Source organism: Monodelphis domestica, chromosome 3 (assembly GCF_027887165.1).
Source record: "Monodelphis domestica isolate mMonDom1 chromosome 3, mMonDom1.pri, whole genome shotgun sequence".
Lineage (NCBI taxonomy): Eukaryota > Metazoa > Chordata > Mammalia > Didelphimorphia > Didelphidae > Monodelphis > Monodelphis domestica.
In genome coordinates, this window is record NC_077229.1 from 318,578,262 (window position 1) to 318,599,903 (window position 21,642).

The 21,642-nt window shown below is 32.8% G+C and overlaps 1 protein-coding gene across 1 annotated transcript in view; it reads left to right on the top strand.

Annotated features, from left to right (window-relative positions):
- The window catches only part of PREX2 (phosphatidylinositol-3,4,5-trisphosphate dependent Rac exchange factor 2), a 421,865-nt gene that overhangs the window by 213,910 nt on the left and 186,313 nt on the right, over nucleotides 1-21,642 (top strand). Inside the window, exons 15-19 of the mRNA XM_007487009.3 lie at nucleotides 1,047-1,119; nucleotides 4,356-4,498; nucleotides 4,656-4,748; nucleotides 14,139-14,287; nucleotides 18,692-18,777. Coding sequence (XP_007487071.1) covers nucleotides 1,047-1,119; nucleotides 4,356-4,498; nucleotides 4,656-4,748; nucleotides 14,139-14,287; nucleotides 18,692-18,777 — 544 coding nt within the window. The remainder of the gene's footprint in view (nucleotides 1-1,046; nucleotides 1,120-4,355; nucleotides 4,499-4,655; nucleotides 4,749-14,138; nucleotides 14,288-18,691; nucleotides 18,778-21,642) is intronic.

Below are 21,642 nucleotides of genomic sequence, written 5' to 3' on the forward strand. Positions count from 1 at the left end.
AATAGAAAGTTGGAGATAGCATATTAAATTTGAAGAATAGCTGGGTTAGTTGGATGAAATAGAATGTTTTTGAGCAAGGAAATAATTTGCTGAAAGCAAAATTTGAGACGATTGTCTTGTCATTGATATTCATAAGGCATAAGGGATGAAAAGCCTGGATTTAGAAAGTCCAGCTTGGAATATATTCAATAATTTTTCAATGAAGATTATTGATTAGATCTTAAACTCTGAGACTAAACTATGAATGAATCCTAAACTATGAGAGAAATAAAAGTTGAAAAATACATTTTGCCTAGCCTCTTTATACTAAGACTGATCCCATCGTTCAAGTTTCCCTCAAAGATAGGGATCTACATATTTTAAAAGATTTCTATGGAAAGATATTTCATAGCCTTTTTAAATACTTGGGACATTTTTATCATTCCACTTGTACAGCATTACATAGAATAGAGACAGGAACTTAGCTTCTTATGTTCATAGGTTCAAAGCATTATAGAATCATCGAGTTAGGACCAATATGTGACTTTATGTTCTTTGAGCAGAGTATTACACAGAACATATAGATGTCTGGAACCTTGAAACATTATTAGCAGAGCAAGGACTACATCTGTGTAATTTTCTTTGTATTAACTTACATAATGAAGGTAGGGGCTTAGTAAATATTTCTTGGTCACAATAATGACAACTTCCTTTGATACATTGTTCTTAATGTTTATCCCTAATGCCAAAATTAGTAGACATTAAATTTAGGATATTTATATAACATTTATTCAGTCTATTTTATAATTGATATACAGATTTATTTTTATTTCTCAAGAAATTAATATATATTTTGCTAACTTAATGCTGAAAGAAAAGATTTTAATGACTGTGTGACAGTTTTCCAGGAGAAAAAGCCTCCATAGGATGGATGCCAAACTGTATGCTACAATCTGTTAATGACTTTTTATTGGAACATATTATTGGAAGTTATACATGTGGGAAAGGGTGCAGTGAAATTCTCCATTATCATTAATTAAGTTGGGCCTTGCTTTTGTGGATGATAGGGAGATTGCCGGACCAGGGAAGAGGCAATGATCTTTGGTGTGGGTCTTTGTGACAATGGATTTATGCACCATGGTAAGAATTCATCTTTTAAAGATTTGTATAATTTATTCTATTGTTTTATTGTCTACTGAGAACTAGCATGAGTTCCTTACTAACAATGGACATTTCAGTTTGCTCTAGATTTCTTCTTCAGATGAAGAAGAAATTCAGAGAAGTAATAGCAGATCAAGGGCAAAGGTATAGCCTGGGTAGGGCTTTACATAAATAAATTAGTGAAAAAGTAGAAATATCACCACATGAGTTCCTTACTAACAATGGACATTTCAGTTTTGGTAACATATGCATATAGCCCTTCATAATTCATAAAGTGCTTTTAGGGTAGTAAGTAATACAAATGTTTTTTTTTTCCTTTTGAAAATGAGGAATAGGCTTGAATAGATTAAATGCCACATCAATGGTAACAAACAATTTCTAAGTAGTGGGGCTGAAAAATGAACTTACTAATTCTTTTTCAAGTCCATGCTCATGACTGTTGCCATCTCCATTTTCCTATTATTGCTACTATCACCTCAATCTTCTATCATTTCCCATTAATTCTGCCATTCTTAAAATCATTTTTGGTTTTAAGCATAGAAAGAATTCTTCTGTCCCAGTGAAAAAGACAGGTGGATTTTTAAAAAGAAAATTAAATTAAAAATTACAGTTTTCCTAAATAATGATTAATTTAAGAATTATTAAATTTGCCTTTAAAATTTATATGAGAATACTGCTTGCAATTCTATTGAGGCTTTAAGAAACAATAATTATCTGGTAAAATAATGTTTTCTTTTACTTCATTTGTTCCAGGAATTCTAATTGATTTTGTGTAAAAACTATGTTTTCTCTTTGAATATTTATTTATATGTATTTTAGTTATTCTTTTCAGATTCTGCAGGTTTTGAGTGACAATGTTGCCTATTTACCCTAGTTCTCCTTTATCTTAGTTTGGAACATCAATATGGTTCCTATATTTAAAGGCTGCTTCTAAGTTTCCAATTCATGCTCTGATATCACAATTCTGGCCCTGTTTTGCTTCAGGGTCATGTTTCATGGTCCTGGTCTGTCCCACTTCTGTTCTGGTCACTTGCACATAGGTGAACTCTTGTGTTGGAAAGAGGATCCACTGTGGTTTATCCTCATATTTGCAACCACTATCCAGCTGTTCTGAGATCTTTATGGGAATAGTTATCAGGGGAATTAGACTGTACTACTTCCTCCTACTTTGCCATTTTGGCTGGCTGTCCAATTATACTTCTAAATAAATATTACTGATTGTGGGCTTTTTAAGGGCCCATTTCCTCTTTAGTTACTAGTTAAAGAACTGCTTTCTTTTCTAATCTGCCCTATTTAAACTTTCTTTCACTAAGATAATTTCTTTGCCACTTGATTAATCTAGAATGGACCACCTTAAGCAGCTGAGACTCTAGGAAGATTTTTTATTTTTATTTTTTTATTTCAACAATATCTTTTCACTTTCCCCCAAGTATTTCCAGAAGGTTACTAATTTATATGGAAGAGGGAGAACTCTGAAAGAGAAACCAGGGCATGCCCAAAGCTGTGAAGTATTCTGCTTAGACTATTGGCCCTGAGCAGTATGTTAAACATTATGCCATCCTTGCCCTTTAAAATATTTATAATAGAGACAAGAAATTACAATTTCACAGAGACATTTTAATTTGAGAACAAAACTTCTAGATTTTTATTTTTTCCTTTGGGAATAACCATTATGTCATTAATATCTCTATTTTAAGGTGTTTAATTTCAGCATGCTAAAAAGTTTTTCAAGGAAGATGTAACAATCCAAACCAGACTCATGATCTGACTTTATTACTCATTTCATTAAAAAGCAGCTAAGTAATAGATTAAATACAGTGTTGAACCTGGAGTGAGGAAGACCTGAGTTTAAATTCAGCCTCTCCTCTGCCTCCATTACCTCATTTATAAAATATGGATCATCATGACACTTATCTCTTAAGGGATTCTAAAAGCATTAGGTGATATATTTTTAAATGATTTACAAAACTGAAAGACCTATGTAAATGCTATTATTATAGTTAACAAGAATTTATTAATCATTTTCCATATGCCAAACATGCTTTTTACAAATGGAACTTTGGTGGTGAAAAAATTAGAAAACAATAATATCAGTTTTTATAACATCTTTATGTCATATAGATGGGCCAGTATTTTTAAAGCAGATATTTGTGTGTGTGTGTGTGTGTGTGTGTGTGTGTGTGTGTGTGTGTGTGTGTCTGTGTGTGTTCATACCCATCTGTTTTGGATTTGAATTGTTTCCTTTGGCTAAAGTTTATCATTTCTTTTTTTGTGTATGTGACTTTCTGTTACTGAAAATAGCAAAGATAATATATTTATGGCTGAACCTTTTTTAAAGTGGCTATTAAGATCATCTAGAGCATAAATTATTTGGTCTAGCCAAACTGAGTTGGCTTCATTTTTCTTAATTGATAAGTATATACATATCTGATAAGCAAGTAAAACTTAAAATCCCTCTGAGAATTGGGGGATAACCCTGTGTGGCCCAAACTTTATTGCAGGTTCCAATTTGTTATGGCCAATAACCTTAGGGGCCTTGTTGAAAAGACTGAAGTTGAAATAGATGAAGAAAATGGATTCTTTTCAAATATTGCTTGATAGTTTTGCTTTTGAAAAGCAGTGCTGGAAATTCATGGAAAAGTAAATTAACATTTCACCCAGATGATTTAATTACAGTTAGAAGTTTTGAACCAAATATTTAATTCAATGGAACTGTACACACATCTGATGGCAGCATGCAGCACATTCACATTTTTTTCATAGTTACTTAGGACTTTAAAAACATCCTAAGAATGTTTACTAAACTTCCAAAACACATAATTATGTGTTAAGGGCATGGTTATGTCCTCAGTTGGTTTCTCATGTTAGGGGTTTCATGACATTCTTGGATACAGGGTTATGATCTGTTTAACTGCAAATGTCATTCAAAGAACAACAGGTTTTGCTAATAACAAATTTGTTAAAATTAGAAAGTGTTCTGTACTTTTGAAATTCATATTTCCTGAGATAATAGTTTGCTTAAATAAAATAGTTATCCTTTGAGTTATGCACTCTGGGGAAAGGAGGTATTCTTATTAATTTAAGTAGAGGCCTAACTTTTCTATAGAACATACAATCTAGGCCATTAATATTTTCAGTTAGTGTCAAGTGATTTAAAGTTTCTATTTTTGTTTTTAATTTAATTAGAAAAAAACTAAACCTGCCTTTTTGTTTAGTTCTTGAAAAAAGTGAATTCAAAGATGAGCCCCTACTTTTTCGTTTTTTTGCGGATGAAGAAATGGAAGGATCAAATATGAAGCATAGACTTATGAAGCATGATTTAAAAGTTGTGGAAAATGTTATTGCTAAATCATTATTGGTAAGTTGATTGATATGATCCATTGATTTTCCTCTCTAATAGATTATAATAGAAAATAATAGCAATGTGTTTAATGCTATTATACTTATACTATGCCATTTGAGATTTACCTTTCCCTTCATCTGATTTAATAACTCCAACTTTTATCCTATTTTAGATTAAATCTAATGAGGGAAGTTATGGCTTTGGATTAGAAGATAAAAATAAAGTACCGATAATTAAATTAGTGGAAAAGGGATCAAATGCAGAGGTAAGTATTTCTGATAATAAATAAATAAATATATATGGATATATCAGGATTTTGTATGGGGTGTTCAGGGAGGGTTAGTATCTCTGGTATGGAGGGCTTGTTGTGCCCTCCTAGGGCAGCTCTCCAGCCTCTGTCCCTCACTTGACACCCAGCTCTCACTTGTGGCTCCCAGTAGCTGCTAGCATGCAGCAGTGGCCACACCCCGGGCAATGGCTTCGACAGGCCGGCTAAACCCTGTGAGGGTAGCCATCCGGTCATCGATTCCTGGTGAACCAGGGCTTTGCTCACCCAGCATGTGAAGACTGCTTCGGCGGAACAGATGGAAGAAACCAATAAGAAGGTTCAACGGCTGAGATGGTGACGCAGCAAAGCACTGTGGAGTGCTGAGGGCATGTTGGAGCACAAAAGACAACAGGGCCATCCAAGGCAGCTGAGGAAGTCTCCAGGTGTAATGACTTTTCGTGCCACTGGACCCAGGCTTCCAACGCCGAGAGAGTGGGACTGTCTCTGTGCATCGACTTTTCCACTTAAATCTCCTTCACGCACAAGTGTCTTTGTGCACACTCATCTATCATAGATGAAAATGCACAAAGACAATCGTCATCCTCGGTTACTGAGAGACTACTACTATGTTTAATTTACAAAATGTAGGATGAAAGGAAACCTCATACTTTCCTCTAAACACCCTTTAATTTTTTTGTATATATGATGCATACATTTTTTAAAATATATTTTATTTGATCATTTCCAAGCATTATTCGTTAAAGATCATTTTCTTTTCTTCCCCCCCACCCCCCATAGCCGACGCGTAAGTCCACTGGGCATTAGATGTTTTCTTGATTTGAACCCATTGCTTTGTTGATAGTATTTACATTAGAGTGTTCATTTAGAGTCTATCCTCTGTCATGTCCCCTCAACCTCTGTATTCAGGCAGTTGCTTTTCCTCGGTGTTTCCACTCCCATAGTTTATCCTTTGCTTATGAATGGTGTTTTTTTCTCCTGGATCCCTGCAAGTTGTTCAGGGACATTACACCGCCACTAATGGAGAAGTCCATTACATTCGATTATACCACAGTGTATTAGTCTCTGTGTACAATGTTCTCCTGGTTCTGCTCCTCTTGCTCTGCATCACTTCCTGGAGGTTGTTCCAGTCTCCATGGAACTTCTCCACTTTATTATTCCTTTTAGCACAATAGTATTCCATCACCAACATATACCACAATTTGCTCAGCCATTCCCCAATTGATGGGCATCCCCTCGTTTTCCAGTTTTTGGCCACCACAAAGAGCGCAGCTATGAATACTCTTGTACAAGTCTTTTTGTCCATTATCTCTTTGGGGTACAGACCCAGCAGTGCTACGGCTGGGTCAAGGGGTAGATATTCTTTTGTTGCCCTTTGGGCATAGTTCCAAATTGCCCTCCAGAATGGTTGGATCAATTCACAGCTCCACCAGCAATGAATTAATGTCCCTACTTCGCCACATCCCCTCCAGCATTCATTACTTTCCTTTGCTGTTATGTTAGCCAATCTGCTAGGTGTGAGGTGATACCTCAGAGTTGTTTTGATTTGCATCTCTCTGATTATAAGAGATGTAGAACACTTCTTCATGTGCTTGTTAATAGTTTTGATTTCTTTATCTGAGAACTGCCTATCCATTTCCCTTGCCCATTTATTAATTGGAGAATGGCTTGATTTTTTGTACAATTGATTTAGCTCATTATAAATATGAGTAATTAAACCTTTGTCAGAGGTTTCTATGAAGATTTTTTCCCAATTTGTTGTTTCCCTTCTGATTTTAGTTACATTGGTTTTGTTTGTACAAAAGCTTTTTAGTTTGATGTATTCAAAATTATTTATTTTACATTTTGTGATTCTTTCTATATCTTGCTTGGTTTTAAAGCCTTTTCCCTCCCAAAGGTCTGACATGTATACTATTCTGTGTTTACCCAATTTACTTATGGTTTCCTTCTTTATGTTTAAGTCACTCACCCATTTTGAATTTATCTTGGTGTAGGGTGTGAGTTGTTGATCTATTCCTAGTCTCTCCCACACTGTCTTCCAATTTTCCCAACAGTTTTTATCAAATAGTGGATTTTTGTCCCAAAAGCTGGGATCTTTGGGTTTATCGTATACTGTCTTGCTGAGGTCTCTTTCCCCCAGTCTATTCCACTGATCTTCCTTTCTGTTTCTTAGCCAGTACCAAATTGTTTTGATGACTGCTGCTTTGTAATATAGTTTTAGGTCAGGGACTGCAAGGCCCCCATCATATGTGTTTTTTTTTCATTATTTCCCTGGATATCCTTGATCTTTTGTTCTTCCAAATGAACTTTGTTATGGTTTTTTCTAAATCAGTGAAGAAGTATTTTGGTAGTTCAATGGGTATGGCACTAAATAGATAAATAAGTTTGGGTAGGATGGTCATTTTTATTATATTGGCTCGTCCTATCCATACATTTTTGTATGCATACATGCATACATGCATACATTTTTAAAGTTTGATGTTATGCCACTCATTAGAATATAAGCTTCTTGAGGGCAGATGCTATTTTATTTTTATCTTTGTTTGAGGTCAGCCTGGAACTAGACAAAATCATTAAGTATGGGAATTATGTTAAATAGGCTATGAGGCAGCAATAGTGGAGATAATTTTGCAGTAGAATCAGAATTCAGATCTTTCATCAAACACTTCATAGATTTTTGTACCCTGACAAATCACTTTAACCTCTTTCAGTTTCAGTTTCATTATCTGTACAATAATATGTAATTCACAGGTTGTTGTTATGATCAAGTGAGATAATATGGTTAAATCCAGAGGTTTGCTTATGAATAAACTTATCTTATCTGCCAAAAAATGAAAAAAAAATCATCAGGGCACACTTTGAAGTTTAATCTTGAGTAACACTTTTTAAAATATGTCTAATTAGTTAAATAAATAAATAAAAACCCCAATTTTAACAACTAAGTCTATTTCTGGGTCAATGCAGAAAATTTAAAATTTAGTCATTGTCTCTTGTGAGCTGGTTCAAACTGATTCTTTTTTTTCAAACCCTAAACCATCAAATAAACATTTGCTATTATTAGTATTTTATAAGTTCTGGATTAGATCTGATGGAGAAAGATGTTTGAGTAGGAATTTTATTTAACTCTTGTAGAGAAAGTATTTTTTTGGATCCCCATGCCTTCTATTATCTACTTCCAGAGTGTTTCTGACTTCCAAATTAAATACATATTTCTCTGATTTTAATGGGAGGAATGTGAACAGAAAAAAAATCATCTTCATTTACAAAATAACATTTTCTCCATTGAAGATAATGGTAATAGAGGTCAGATAATAATTACCCACTCTATAATGAGTATCCCTTCACCCTTTATTCCTCTCTATAATTATGTATTCAATATGTAGCTCATAGTATTTACTTCCAGAAATATGGGTTCTTCTAAATGTTGTCATGTTACCTTATATATCTGTAATTCCACTTCTCATTTTGATTACATGGTACTTGTAGTTATAGAATAGTTCTATTTTCCTTGTATATATAATATATTTCAGCTTTGTACCCTGATGATATTTAAGAAAACCATAATGTGTTTTCCTTCCTATATGAAGATAATGCTAGTGATCCACAATCAATAAGACATTGCTTTGGGTTGAAATTTCCATTAGTGGTGATGTATTTTCACTGAACCATTCATGTTCTTCTATCAACCTTGAGAGGAAAGGCAACCTAAACGTACACTATATTTTATATCCAGAAATCTCTTGTGGAATTGCTTGCTTCACTTTCAAGAGCAATCAAAATTTAAGGCAGAATATTATCAAATAAATATTTTCCAATTTATACTTTCTATAGGGACAGAATAATATGTGCAGTAGCACTTGGTAGTAAATCTTATTATATTTCAGACACTTTAGAGTTAAAAGAGATTTCAGAGGCCATTTGCTCCAATCAATATGTGAACAAGAATTTGACAAATAGCACTGATAAAAAAGATTGTCCTGATTAAAAAAATATTTTAGTGAGAAGAAACCCATTGTCTTGTGAAGTAATTCATTCTACTTTTGAATAACTTTCATTGATAGAAAATTATACACATCTTTTTTCAAAATTCCAAAGTATTATATCTAAATATAATGTCTAAAATAACATAAATATAGTATCTAAATATAAGTAATAATATACTAGATATAATATATCTAAATTCTAGCAATTGTAATAGCACAAAAATTTCAACTATTTACTAATGGAAGTGAGAGTTCTATTCTAGACTTCTCAGAATACTCACAGGGTAATTGACTCCAACAAAGTTAATATTATCCACTTTAATGAATCTTTTATTCAAGATTTTTCTTCATCCCCTCACTAACACTTACATAAATTCAATCCAAAATTGTACATACAGAGAATTCTATCAAACTACATATCCTTTCATCAGTATCTTGGTAAGTGGTCCAGTCTTAGAAAAAAAAGAAAACTATTTGCATTAGCTTCTTGCAGCCCTTTGGGTAAAACATTCCTCTCCAAAGGAAATCTTCCTAAAGACAGTCCTTCTGGACCTAGCATTAATGACATTTGTTCTCTAGTAGAATTTGTTCAATTAAGCAACTTCTACTAGCTTTTCCACTGGTGAATCAATTAGTGTGAATGGGTTGATGTTTAGATAAAACTTAGATGTCTTCAGTCTTATAATTTAGCTACCTGGCTTTCTGAAGCATACTTTTTCAGTATATTCTTTTATTTCACTTATTACTATATTCAATGGAAACCATTACAGATTAGTAGTTCTTTTTTTGAATCATAATATCTGTTAACCAACAGTTTCTCAGTCTGTCTACATATTCTAGGTAGCTTATGTTCTCGAATTTCTAGGTTGGGTTGCTGTTTACAGAAACTGGTTCAATATACTACTACAGTCCTCTGGTAGTCTGAAAGTACTTAGTAGTTAACATAACTTTCAGAACCCTTTAATTTGGGATCAAGATAGAGAACAAAACCAGAGATAAATGTTGTTCAGGATTATATGTGCTTTAGGACCATAAAGGGGGTAGTAATATGTTAGAAGATATTTGGAAATTTCCTTCATGTCCTTTTCTTAGCTACAGTTCCTCTTTAGTTGATGGCTTTGTCCTATTCACAGACCAAAAGAGAGAACTCAAATAATTTCTCTAATTGAAAGTAGAAAAGAAGCAATTGTAAAATATTCTAATAAATTATAATTTATCACTTATTATTCATTGCCAAAAATAAAGCATTGCCTTTAGTCTCTAGGGGGATACAAAAATATTAAATATGGTTCCTGCCTCTCAGGGGCTTACAATCTTGGTAGAAAGATAAGGTTGTACAAATGAAACAAATAGTGAATTTGTAAACTTTTTAACTGAATAAAATGCCTTAGAAGTCAATAAACTTAATTATATTATTTCCTCTTCTCCTCTCCACTCCCCCTCCAAATAATTAAATGTGTCATAATCATTATTAGAGTTAAGCAGAAAAAGAATTCAAAGAAAGGAGAGATAATTTCATGCTGAGATATTCAGGGAAAGTTACATGAAAAGGGTGGGTCTTAAATTGTTTTTTTAAAAAAGTTTTATTGATAAGTTATTTTTTTTACATTGTACATTTTACTGATTACTCATTTCCTGAGAGGTTTTTTAGAATGAAATAAAACAGTTAAATAAATCTATCTTACTATGATTTTATCTGAAACTACAGGGAACATTTCTTATCTTTTATTATTGTTATTCATTCATTTCAATTGTGTCTGATTCCTTGTGACCCCATTTGAGGATTTCATAGGAAAGATAGTGGAATGGTTTGCTATTCCCTTCCCCAACTCTGGAATCTGAGTTTTTCCTGGCTGAAGGCCTGGGACTATTCAGTGTGCCATCTAGCTGTCCATAATACCCCACCCCTCTTTAAAAAATAACAGAAATATTAAATTGCTTTTAGAGAAGAGATTTAGATCTATGTAGAGGAGATGGACTATTATGATCAAGAGTGGAGAAACAAAAGGATGACAAATGTAAGAACTTGTTAAACTAATTGGATTCTTTTAAGTCTAGCTGCAAAATAACAGTCCCTCTAGGCATGAGGTTCATTCTTCAGCTTTATGGACTATATTTTAGATGAAAAAGTTACAAATTCAAATCACTTTTTTTCTGAGTTCTCAAGTTAGAAAAATTCCTAACACTTCAACAGAAGTTGGAATATTTGTCTTGTTTTACTTGTATACTTTATCTCTAGTTAATTTCTAGTTTCTTTGAGGTTGAGGAAAATTTCAACATACTGGAAATGTTTGATTAACTAAGCAGTAAATTTCATTAGAGTTTCTGTGTTTAGATAAAATCAAGAAGAGAAGTTGAAGAAAAACCCAGTCCTTTCTAGGGACTTTTCTGAACCTTTGTATTCTGTTCTACAATGTCTATAGTGGACAGATGATTCTTCTTAGTATCCCCCTTCTTTGCTACAGTTCAGTACTACCATTGTTTCTTTGGAGTATGCTGGAATGCCAAATTTACTCCAGGTAAATTTACTCCAGGCTTTTAGACCCTTTGGGTTTCTATATGGTTCTAAAATGGATCCTTCTTTCTACATAATTTTTTTAGGGTATGAGCAGTATTTTCACTCACTGACTTTGATTATTGCAAAGAGATGCCCAGGTCCTCTTCAGTTGGACACAGTCCTAATTGAGTTGTTCAATGTTCTAACCTAACAAGGTTAATTAATTTTAAATGGGTGGAATAGTCAGCATAGCCCTGTTCTTACACAGGAAACCTCCTATATGGAGTCAGTGGGAGTTGATGATAAGAAGTTTATGTATGTCCATTTTTGACTAATGAAGATGCTATAAATCTATTTTCTGCTTGTATATGTAATATTTTTCTTCCCACTTTATATTTTTCATATGCCATCTGGTTGGGAAGAATGAGTGGCAGTCCTGTTAACCTTTTATATAAATGTCTTATCTGACAGCATCTAGTTTTCTCCCACCATGATTTTAATGATTTCAAGATGATGTACATGCCCTATTCACATGGAGTTCTAAACTGATTGGCTCAATAAATCAAAATTCATTCATAAAACCTGCTTATAATACAATAGACTAGAGCTAGTAGTTTTGATGGACCCTCAGCAGTTGGAACTGATTTCGTAGGATCATTTTCTAGCTCATAATGTCAACTTGATAGAGATTATTAATTTGAATAATGGTCACAGAAAAGCTATTTCACTTAACAGTGCAGGGACCTAGTTGGCAGGGAGGATAGAGTACAGAACTTGAGATTCTAGAAGGCTCTAGTTCAAATCTTGCTTCTGACATTCAACCTATCTCAGTATTCGTTCTTTAGTTGGCAAAACGGGAATGTGGGGCAGCTAAGTGACTCAGTGAATAGAGAGCCACGTCTAGAGATGGGAGGTCCTGGGTTTAAAACTGACCTCAGACACTTCCTAGCTGTGTGACTTGCCTCATTGCTTTTCTGCCTTAGAAACAGTAATTCATATCAATTCTAAGACAGAGCATAAGGATTATTAAAAATAATGGATAATAATAGTACCTGTTTCATGGGATTCTTGTAAGGATAAGAAGTAACATATGTAAATTACTTTGTGAACCTTAAAGTGCTACATAAATAACTTACTAGTTCTATATAACATTTTAAGGTTTCCAAAGTGACTTACAAATGTCTCATTTTCTCTTCATTATAGCCCAAAGAAAGTTAGAGGAGGAGGAGGAGGATGATAGATGTCTGTGTGTGTCAAATTATTCATTCATTTAAACACCATAGTTTAGTGATAGAAGAGACTATAAGATCATAGTTCTAGAACTTTAAAAGATTTCAGATGCTGGCCAGTGCCACTCCATCAATTTGAAGCAAATCATCCCCAAGAAATTAAGGGACACACTTTTTCAAAGGCAGCCTTCGATTGAAGACCCTTGACTCTTGAGCCATTGCTTTTCCCAATGACTTTAGAGATCATTTACTCCACTCCACCTTATTTTGATAACTTAGAAGAGCTAGAATTCAAATCTAGTTTCTCCAACTTCAGAATAAGTGCTTGTTCCGTTGAATCACCTTGCTGCTCATTGGGGAAATGTTTTTGTTTTGTTTTGTCTTTCAGCCTTGAGACCTTTTTTAAACATCTTTAGCTCAAGCAATTAATTGAGACACATTAATATGTGCCAGGGATTGTGATGAACCAAAGAAAGGCCAACAATAGTCCCTGCTTTGTAGTAGTTCATTGTTATATACAAGGTATATTTGGGTGTCCCAAGCTAAGGTGATCAGAAAACTTGACGAATGGCAGAAGTGAGGAAGGAACATATTCCAGGAATGTTAACATAAAAGCTTAAACAAAAGGAGATAGAGTGGAGGTTATAAAATACAGTGAACAATTTTCAATGAATCATACAGTACCTAAGAGGAACTCTACCTTATACAAATAGAAACTCTTTTGTATACCATTTAAGACCTCTATCATTGTCGTAGTCTCTCGGTAACCGAGGATGACGATTGACTTTGTGCATTTTTGTGCACAAAGACACATTTAAGACCTCTATCAACGTTCATTAAATCCTTAAATGGATTGTTGTTGTTTAGTCATATCTAACTCTGTGTGACTCCATTTGGAGTTTTCTTGGCAACGACACTAAAATGGCTTTCTATTTCCTTCTCCAGCTAATTTTATAGATGAGGAAACTGAGGTGAATAATTCTAAGTGACTACCCCAGGGTCATATAGCTAGTAAATGTCTTGGGTCAGATTTGAATTCAGGAAGATGAGCCTGACTTGAGACTTGTGCTCTGTCCACTGCCCCATCTAGCTGCCCTTAGACACTGACTGACATTAATAGAAATAGAAGTGTATAATACACCCCTTGAGCAAATCCTTTCACTTCCCTAGGTCTTGGGATGGGTTTCTTTATCTGCACAATGAGAAGGTCTGTCTTTTGGAGTTCCTTCCGAACATACCTCCATGACAGAATCTGTGATTTGATCAAGAATGTAAGCTCCTTGCAGTCAGGGGCTATTTTATTTGTATATTTGTATTCTCCATGCTTAGAAAAGTGCTATATAGTTAATGCTTTAATACTTTAAAAATGAAATGAATAATCACACAGCTGAGAAATGTCAGGACTATGATACAAATCCAGCTTTTCTGCGTCTCTCTCTCTCTCTCTCTCTCTCTCTCTCTCTCTCTCTCTCTCTCTCTCTCTCTCTCTCTCTCTCTCTCTCTCTCTCTCTCTCTCCCCTATGTGTGAAACTTTATCAAACTCGAAAATGTGTTTGCAGTGTTGTATTTCAATTTTCAGTTTTAATGGGTTTTTAGTAAACAAAAACAAATTTATTATTTCAAGCATAATTTGATTTTTTCCTTTCTATTTCTCTCTTAGATGGCTGGAATGGAAGTTGGAAAGAAGATTTTTGCCATTAATGGTGACCTAGTTTTTATGAGACCTTTCAATGAAGTGGATTGCTTCTTGAAATCATGCTTAAATAGCAAAAAGCCTCTCCGTGTTCTTGTGAGCACAAAACCAAGGGAGTAAGTTGTTCTATTTTCTATTTTAAAAAATGGATAGAGATGAGTAAAATAGCAAAGACATACACTGTAATACAATTGCTAGTACCTGAAACTAAGTACCTTTTTGCTTAGATTAAAATAACTACTCAACAGAATCCTTTATCTTATTTAATGTATTATTATTATTTTTAAAAAATCTGTACCTTTTGCTTTAATATCAATACTACGACCAAATTGTGGCAAGAGCTAGGCAATTGAGGTGAAGTGACTTACCCAGGGTCATATAGCTAGGAAGTATTTGAGATCACATTTGATTCAATCTCCTCCTGACTGCAGTCTTGGCTCTATTCACTATGCTACCTACCTAATCCAACAGAGGCCTTTAGAAGAAATAAAAGGAGAAATGATACTACTTATCATGATAAAATATTTTGCAGTTAAGCAGGTTAGTTAATTGTGGATGTCTGAAAGTTTCAAGTTTATTTTATAGTAACAACAGAGATGATTATGAGGAACTACAAGAAGCTACAACTTTACTAAATTTCTGGCTTAAAATTCTTCCCTCTAGTGAAAATATGTACCTTCATTATCTCATCCTTATAATAGTAATAACTCATATAATTCTTTATAGCTATTGTTTCCATTTGGGTCACACAGTAACTCTATGAGATGCGTCTTGGTTTTCAGGATAAGGATAATTCCTAAACCATAGATTTCTCTAGTATAGAGAATGTTGTGGTAAGCAACTCTATCTACAAATATAGGTCAGCTACTCCTCTATAATTTCTAGACTTTGAGTGATGCCAAGAGCTCTAAGAAATCAAGTGACTAGGATTTAAACCCAGAATTTAAAACTAGGTTTTCCTGGCCAGCTTTCTAATTATTATGTTATGGGCTTCTCATACTTTTTATTTATTTAAATGTTATGGGTAATGCATCATAATCTGGTCAACTAATAGGTAAATTTGTGAAAACTTTTAAATTTATTCCTTTGTTTATTTATCACTCTTCTCACACTTGCCACTTTTATTTTAGAGAGTTATTTTTTATTCCATTTCCATTGTATCTTTCCTGGTGGACTATGAGCTTTGAGGATAGGAAATTCACTTTTATTCATCACTACCTCAAACTTTCTCATAAATCTTAGGTAAGACCTCAGTAAATTTATTTCAATGAATAGATTAATTCATGATTACAATAATCTGCTGGAATAGAAAACACAGAAATTAATAACAAGCAGATATTCCTTAGGAAAAAATGAATGTAGTCACCCATTTAAAAATATTTTGCCTTTGAAATATCTGACAATACTTCTAGATTTTTCAAGTTTTCTTCAAGAGAAGAACAAGATGTAATCCCTTCTTCAAAATTTGTTATTACTTTGAGAAATAGCATAGTATAGGAAGGATAGGGTTGACATTAGAGTCAGGTTGATCTGGGTTCAAATTCCTCCTCTGACTGGTACTGATAATATGCCTTGGGCAAATTACTTTACCTTTTCCTATTTTATAGATCTCTAAGAGTATAAATGCAGAGCAGGTCTTCATTTTAATTGGTAGAAGGAGTTCTGGAAGAAAAATAATAAATAAAACACATTATTCTGTTTTGATATAATGAATGGCATACGTTTTGCAACTTTTCCTTTGATACTAGGTTTCAGGTGTCACCTTTCACTGTTGTTAATTTGCCTTCCCTTTTTAGTTCCTTCTAAGATGATCAAGGTTGTCACAAATTTTGCGTTAAGAATTAGAATGAAAACCTAAAAGTTTTATACACAAAGTAAAGTAATAGATTTAATTTAGGGGTCCTGTCTGTCAATTATTTGGTATATTCAGAAATATTTTTGCCTCATATCAGGTTCAATGCTTTGTTACAAGGATTCTCTCATTCCTAAATTGCTTTCTGAAGTAATGGGTAAACTTAAAAGATCTGGAAGAATGAACTTATTTCATTTAGTGCCTAAACTTACTTTTAGAGGGTAAATACGTTCAGTTAAGTCAGTGAGGAAAAGAAAAAAAAACAACTTTGAGTATTTTCCCATCTTGTTTTTATTTACCAACTATAACTTGTTTTTTTGGTGTCACAAAGAACACTTTTATAGAGTATGCCTCCTCCTGACCCTGAGATTCCCCTTTGTCCCATGTATGAAAATTCTTAATTATGTGTCTCCTGATCAGTCTCAGTCACCCCTCCTTTCCTGAACTCTGCCCACTTTAACTTTTGGAGAGTTGTAAGGGTTATAGGGGAAAGGAATTTAATAATAAGAGAAAAAGAAAATATCACTTATCTCCTTCTTCCTAACATTTAAAATTTATATACTAACATTAACATTTATATGTAACACTTACTATGTGTGGGGGGACTGTGCTAAGTAATTTATTATTCTCATCTCATTTTACACATGAGGAAAAGCTCATTCTTTTTATTTTTTAAACTCATATATAATTCATAACCTTTGCTTTCATATACCTTACAATTTTTGCTTTAGCTCCCCACTTTTGTTTTTCCGCTTCCCTGATTTATTTATCTTGATTTCTTTTTTCTACTGTTGAACTCTTTCATAAAAAAAGTAGTGTTGAATATCATCATAGGTTTTTTGAAAATTTTAACTCTATATACCCCTGATAACATATTAAAGAACCTTTAGAAGATTTCCATTTTATTTTTATCAATGTGTTTTCTGACTAGGTAATCCCACACACATATTAATCTTTGCAGGAAATACTATCTTCTAATTTGTACAGTAAATTAATTTCTCTTTTCCCCCTCAGTATGGTGTTGCAGCTAGGAAAATATGTTCACCGAAGGTAGACATCCTAAATAAAATGAGAGCCTATATTCCTTTCCCCAGAATACATTTGTGTTTTCATAGGCTATATACTAAGGAGAGTAGAATGACATCAGTAGAGGTCAGAATGGGATCCATATTCCATTAAAATATTAAAGTTACAAACAGACTGTATCTCAAATAGGCCTCAGAGACCACTTTTGCTAGTTGAGAATACAAGACCACAAATAGTTCAACAAAGCTCTAAAGCTCTAAATTATTTCAAGAAAAGAAAAAAACACCATTAAAAGAATGGACTTCTGTCTATACTTCATAATTACTCTTAACAGACATTTGTTCTCTTTTCCTTTTCACAGCTAGTTTTCTTTCATTCTGAATTGTATCATTGATGGGCACTGGCAAAATAATGAAAAAGGCTGGAGTCTGGTGCTATTCAAAGAAAGTAAACTCAGCCCTGAATACCAAATGGTATTTGATAAAACAGATTTTTCTGGTATCAGTCCTTTTAATGTGAAAAATATGTAGATTTGTGGAAATTATTTTACAATAACACTATCAAGGATAGTTTGCTGCAGCAGAAGGATCTATGACTAGACTTAGAGGTCCTGGGTTCAAATCCTATTTCTGCCACTTAGTACATCCATAATTTTAAATGTCACTTTACTTCTCATTGGCTTATTCTCTTCCTCTGTGACATGGAGGAGTCAGACTGGAAACCCCTTAAGGTCTCTTTCATTTCTAAATCTATGATCTTAATGTCCTCCAAATATATTTTTTCCATTCTATTAGTGCACTTATATAACTAAATATCAGATAAATATTTTGGCTTTTTCCTGTAGAGCGTAACCTAGTTAATGATCCACATTGAAATATTCAACATGATATACTGACCAAACAAATAGTTTTGAAGGGTAATTGTGGTGCTAGTATCTCCTAGTACTTTTCTATTTTCCTCATGCTACTTTCCTTCTGATTCTACTCAGTGTGACTTTGAAGTACTACTGAAATTTCTTTTCATGATTTTATAGCCCATATAATTTTATTATATTCATATCTTTCCCATCTGGAAACTATTTTTTAAAAAAAATCTGCAATATCAGGATTTATCTACTCATTTATTATGTATTTATTATATATATTTATTATGTTTTATATATTGAGTTATAACATAACAGTCATTCAATGACCAATTTATCCATCTCTAATTTTCCTCTTTTCAATTTTATATTTAGTTTATATTTCTTGGAATTTTAAACAGTTTGATTAATCTCACTTTACTGTGAGATATGCCATTCATTTTCAGTGTACCTACTTCTTCCTGATGTTTTTTTTCTCTTATTTAGTGTAAGTTTTCTGTTTTTCTTTCATTATTTTCTGATCTTTTCTTTCCGATTTTTGTGAAGCTTCTACATTACTTTAAATAGCCATTTTAGATCCAGTTCTTTCCTATTATTACTGTATAAATATTCTACTTTCATATAGTTAAAATAGAATCACCTCACTTTTAATATTTTATATTAATGTTGTTATATAAATTCATAACAGATTTAGGATATACATAGCATAGTGATTACACTGGTGTTTTAAAGACATTTAAGGACCTTTGTTATTTTATTTTGGGTTTTGATTGATATTAGGACAGTGAAAATTCCAGATTCAGCAGATGGCCTTGGATTCCAGATTCGGGGATTTGGTCCTTCTGTGGTACATGCTGTTGGAAGAGGTATGAAATTCAATCTAAGTTTCAAGTATTTTTTTTTAATTTCATATCTTTTTTCTTCAAATTTCTACCTGGGTTATACAGTTAGCATTTTAAATGTGCACACATTTCACTTTTTAAACCAATAATTTTTTTAATGACATTTTTTTGGTTTCCATTTCACTTTTGAAAAAAAAAATTCTTTCCATTAGGCAGCCAAAAACATTTATTAGCTCTTGAGCCAGGCACTCTGATAAAGGGTGGATATGCAACTAGAAGCATGAAAAAGAAAATACCTATCTTCAGAGAGCTTATATTGTAATAAAGAAAGTCAGCATGTAAAAAAAAGCTTAAAAAGGAAATGAGGTAGAGGAAGAAGGTTCATGGCCTGGGAACATGGTAGAAAAAGTTTTTCAGAAATGAGTCAGATGTTCAGCCCAGTGAAGGATGAAAACATCTTTAGCCTGAGACCTCTTCCTTCAATTGGAGGTTTTAGGAAGGCCTTTAGAGTGGAAGGTATTTTCATTGTGAGGAGTAGGCCTGGAATGGAGTGACTAAGCACAGTGAAGATGTTTATTTATCATTGCTACAAAGCTCCTAATAGAAATAGTTTCACAAATATCTCAATGAATTTTCTAATTTAGCTAAAGGATGGTTTGTATTGGTTTTTTGTCATGGTATTTTTAATATATTCATTTTTCATCAGTTATAAACTATTTTAATCATATTCCTACCAAAGTAAATTTCTAAGATAAAAATTATAAGATTAAAAATTATTAATACAGAAAATAACTGAACTCTTACTAGGGCAATGAAGAAAAGGGAAGGGAAATTTTAAATTGCATAATAAAAATATTAACTTCCACTGTAAATGGTTTGTTCAGGTTATAAACACTTTAAGAAGATATACAAATTAGTTATTGAATCCATGCTAGTTCAATTAAAAAAAGTATGAAAATAGTTGCCAAATATAGCAAATCATTTAATATATTTTATGAGGCAATTTTATAATTAAAGTTATATCTATACTGGAACACATCTCCACACTTACTAAGAAATTTGATAATTAATAATATGATCAGTATGAAAAGGCAACATTTAAGTCATTTTGACTTGAACATTAGATCTATACATTTAAGATGATCCTAACTGATGCAAAAATTTGATGTTGTGATTTTCAAACAAGCTATGTCTTATCAAATACTAAATTCTGTTCTATGAAATTTATATAAAAGCTTATTAAAATAGTTTTTTTCTTAAATTTGTGAACACATGGATTGATAGATGATTAAAGACTCTTCTTGATACACTAGTTTTCTAATGCTTCAAAACGTGCCTTATTTTTCATTTTCCTAAGGTAAAAATAAATCTTCTCTTTTCTGGCCCTAGAGAATCACTATAAAATTGCAAATATTCTTTTTTTCTGGCTGTTTTATTATCACTGAAGAAAAGGTTAGATTCAGAACAACAGATAAAGTACAATGTAGAACAAAATCTACTTGATTTTCTCTTGACTGAAACATAGCAAACTGTATTTTTAGAACAAAAACTGAATAAAATATACTTGTGGTTGCCTTTTCTTTTTTCCTTTAAAAAAACCATATTTATGTTGTAAAAATATGAAAAAAGTCAAATTTTATATGTTGATGGCTGGCTAAACACACTTAACATCATTATTGGTTCTAAGTAAGCCATCAGTCAATATACATTTATTAAGGGCCAACCATGTGCCTGGCACTGTGCTAAGTATTGAAGATATAAAAATTGGCTAAAGACAGACTTGCCTCTCAATCTAATAAGAACAAAGTATATTTTGCTAATACACTTGTTATAGTTTAACTTTCTATCAATCATCATATGTCCTTAGTGAAATACACGAATAGACTATGTCATTTACAAATGAGGGAGAACGTGCAATTTGACTGAACTATCTTGGTTTTAGTGAGATGGACAGATTTTCCCACAAGATATCTGCTATCTTTGGCTGTCTACAGAACAGCAGATGCAAGTTTTGGCTCAGAGTAGAGTACTGCACTAGAGTGGTGGTAGTATCTTTCTTTATGTGGGAACCAGTTTCACCTTTTTTTCTAACATCTTCATTTGTAACATTTGCTGCTTTTAAACTGAAGGAAAATTTCCCTTACATAAACCTTCTTTGACTACCAGTTAACTTCCAGTCAGTTTATCAACAACTTAGGTTTTCTTATCTTTAATACTATTTCTGTAAGAAAATAGATTGGAGATTAAAAAATAAATAAACCAAGTCCAAATAAAATAATCATGTTTTGTAATACTAGCCTTTTAAGAAGAGCTTTTGAAATCAGAGCAAAAAAAAATAAGTTGCTAGATATGCATATAAGGAGATAGCCAGATGATATCTTAGTAGCTTTTCTGTATGTCTTTTTGAGGGTAATTTAATTTTAATAGGAAAATGCTTTTATGGCATGCAGGAAAAATTAATAATTGTCAATCAGTCAATATGCATTTAAATTCCTATTAGGGGTTTTCCCTCTATGCTAACTGAAGATACAAATAAGGCAAAAGACAACTTTGTTCTCAAGGAATTCACAATCTGATGGGGAAAATAACAAGTAAACAAATATGGACAATCTTTATACAGGATAAATAAGGAATAATTAACAGAGGGAAGGCACTAAAGTTGAGAGGTTGGGAAAAAGACTTCTCATAGAAAATGGGATTATTTGGGACTTGAAGGATGACAAATGAGAAAAGAGAAGGCATAATATTCTAGGGATGGAGAATAGCCAGAGAAAATTCCCAGAGATGAATCTTGTTTGTAAAACAGTAAAGAACCATTTTTAGGCTTAAGAATATCAAAAAAGAGGCAAGACTAGTTTATGAAGGACTTTAAAAGATGAAGAAAGGATT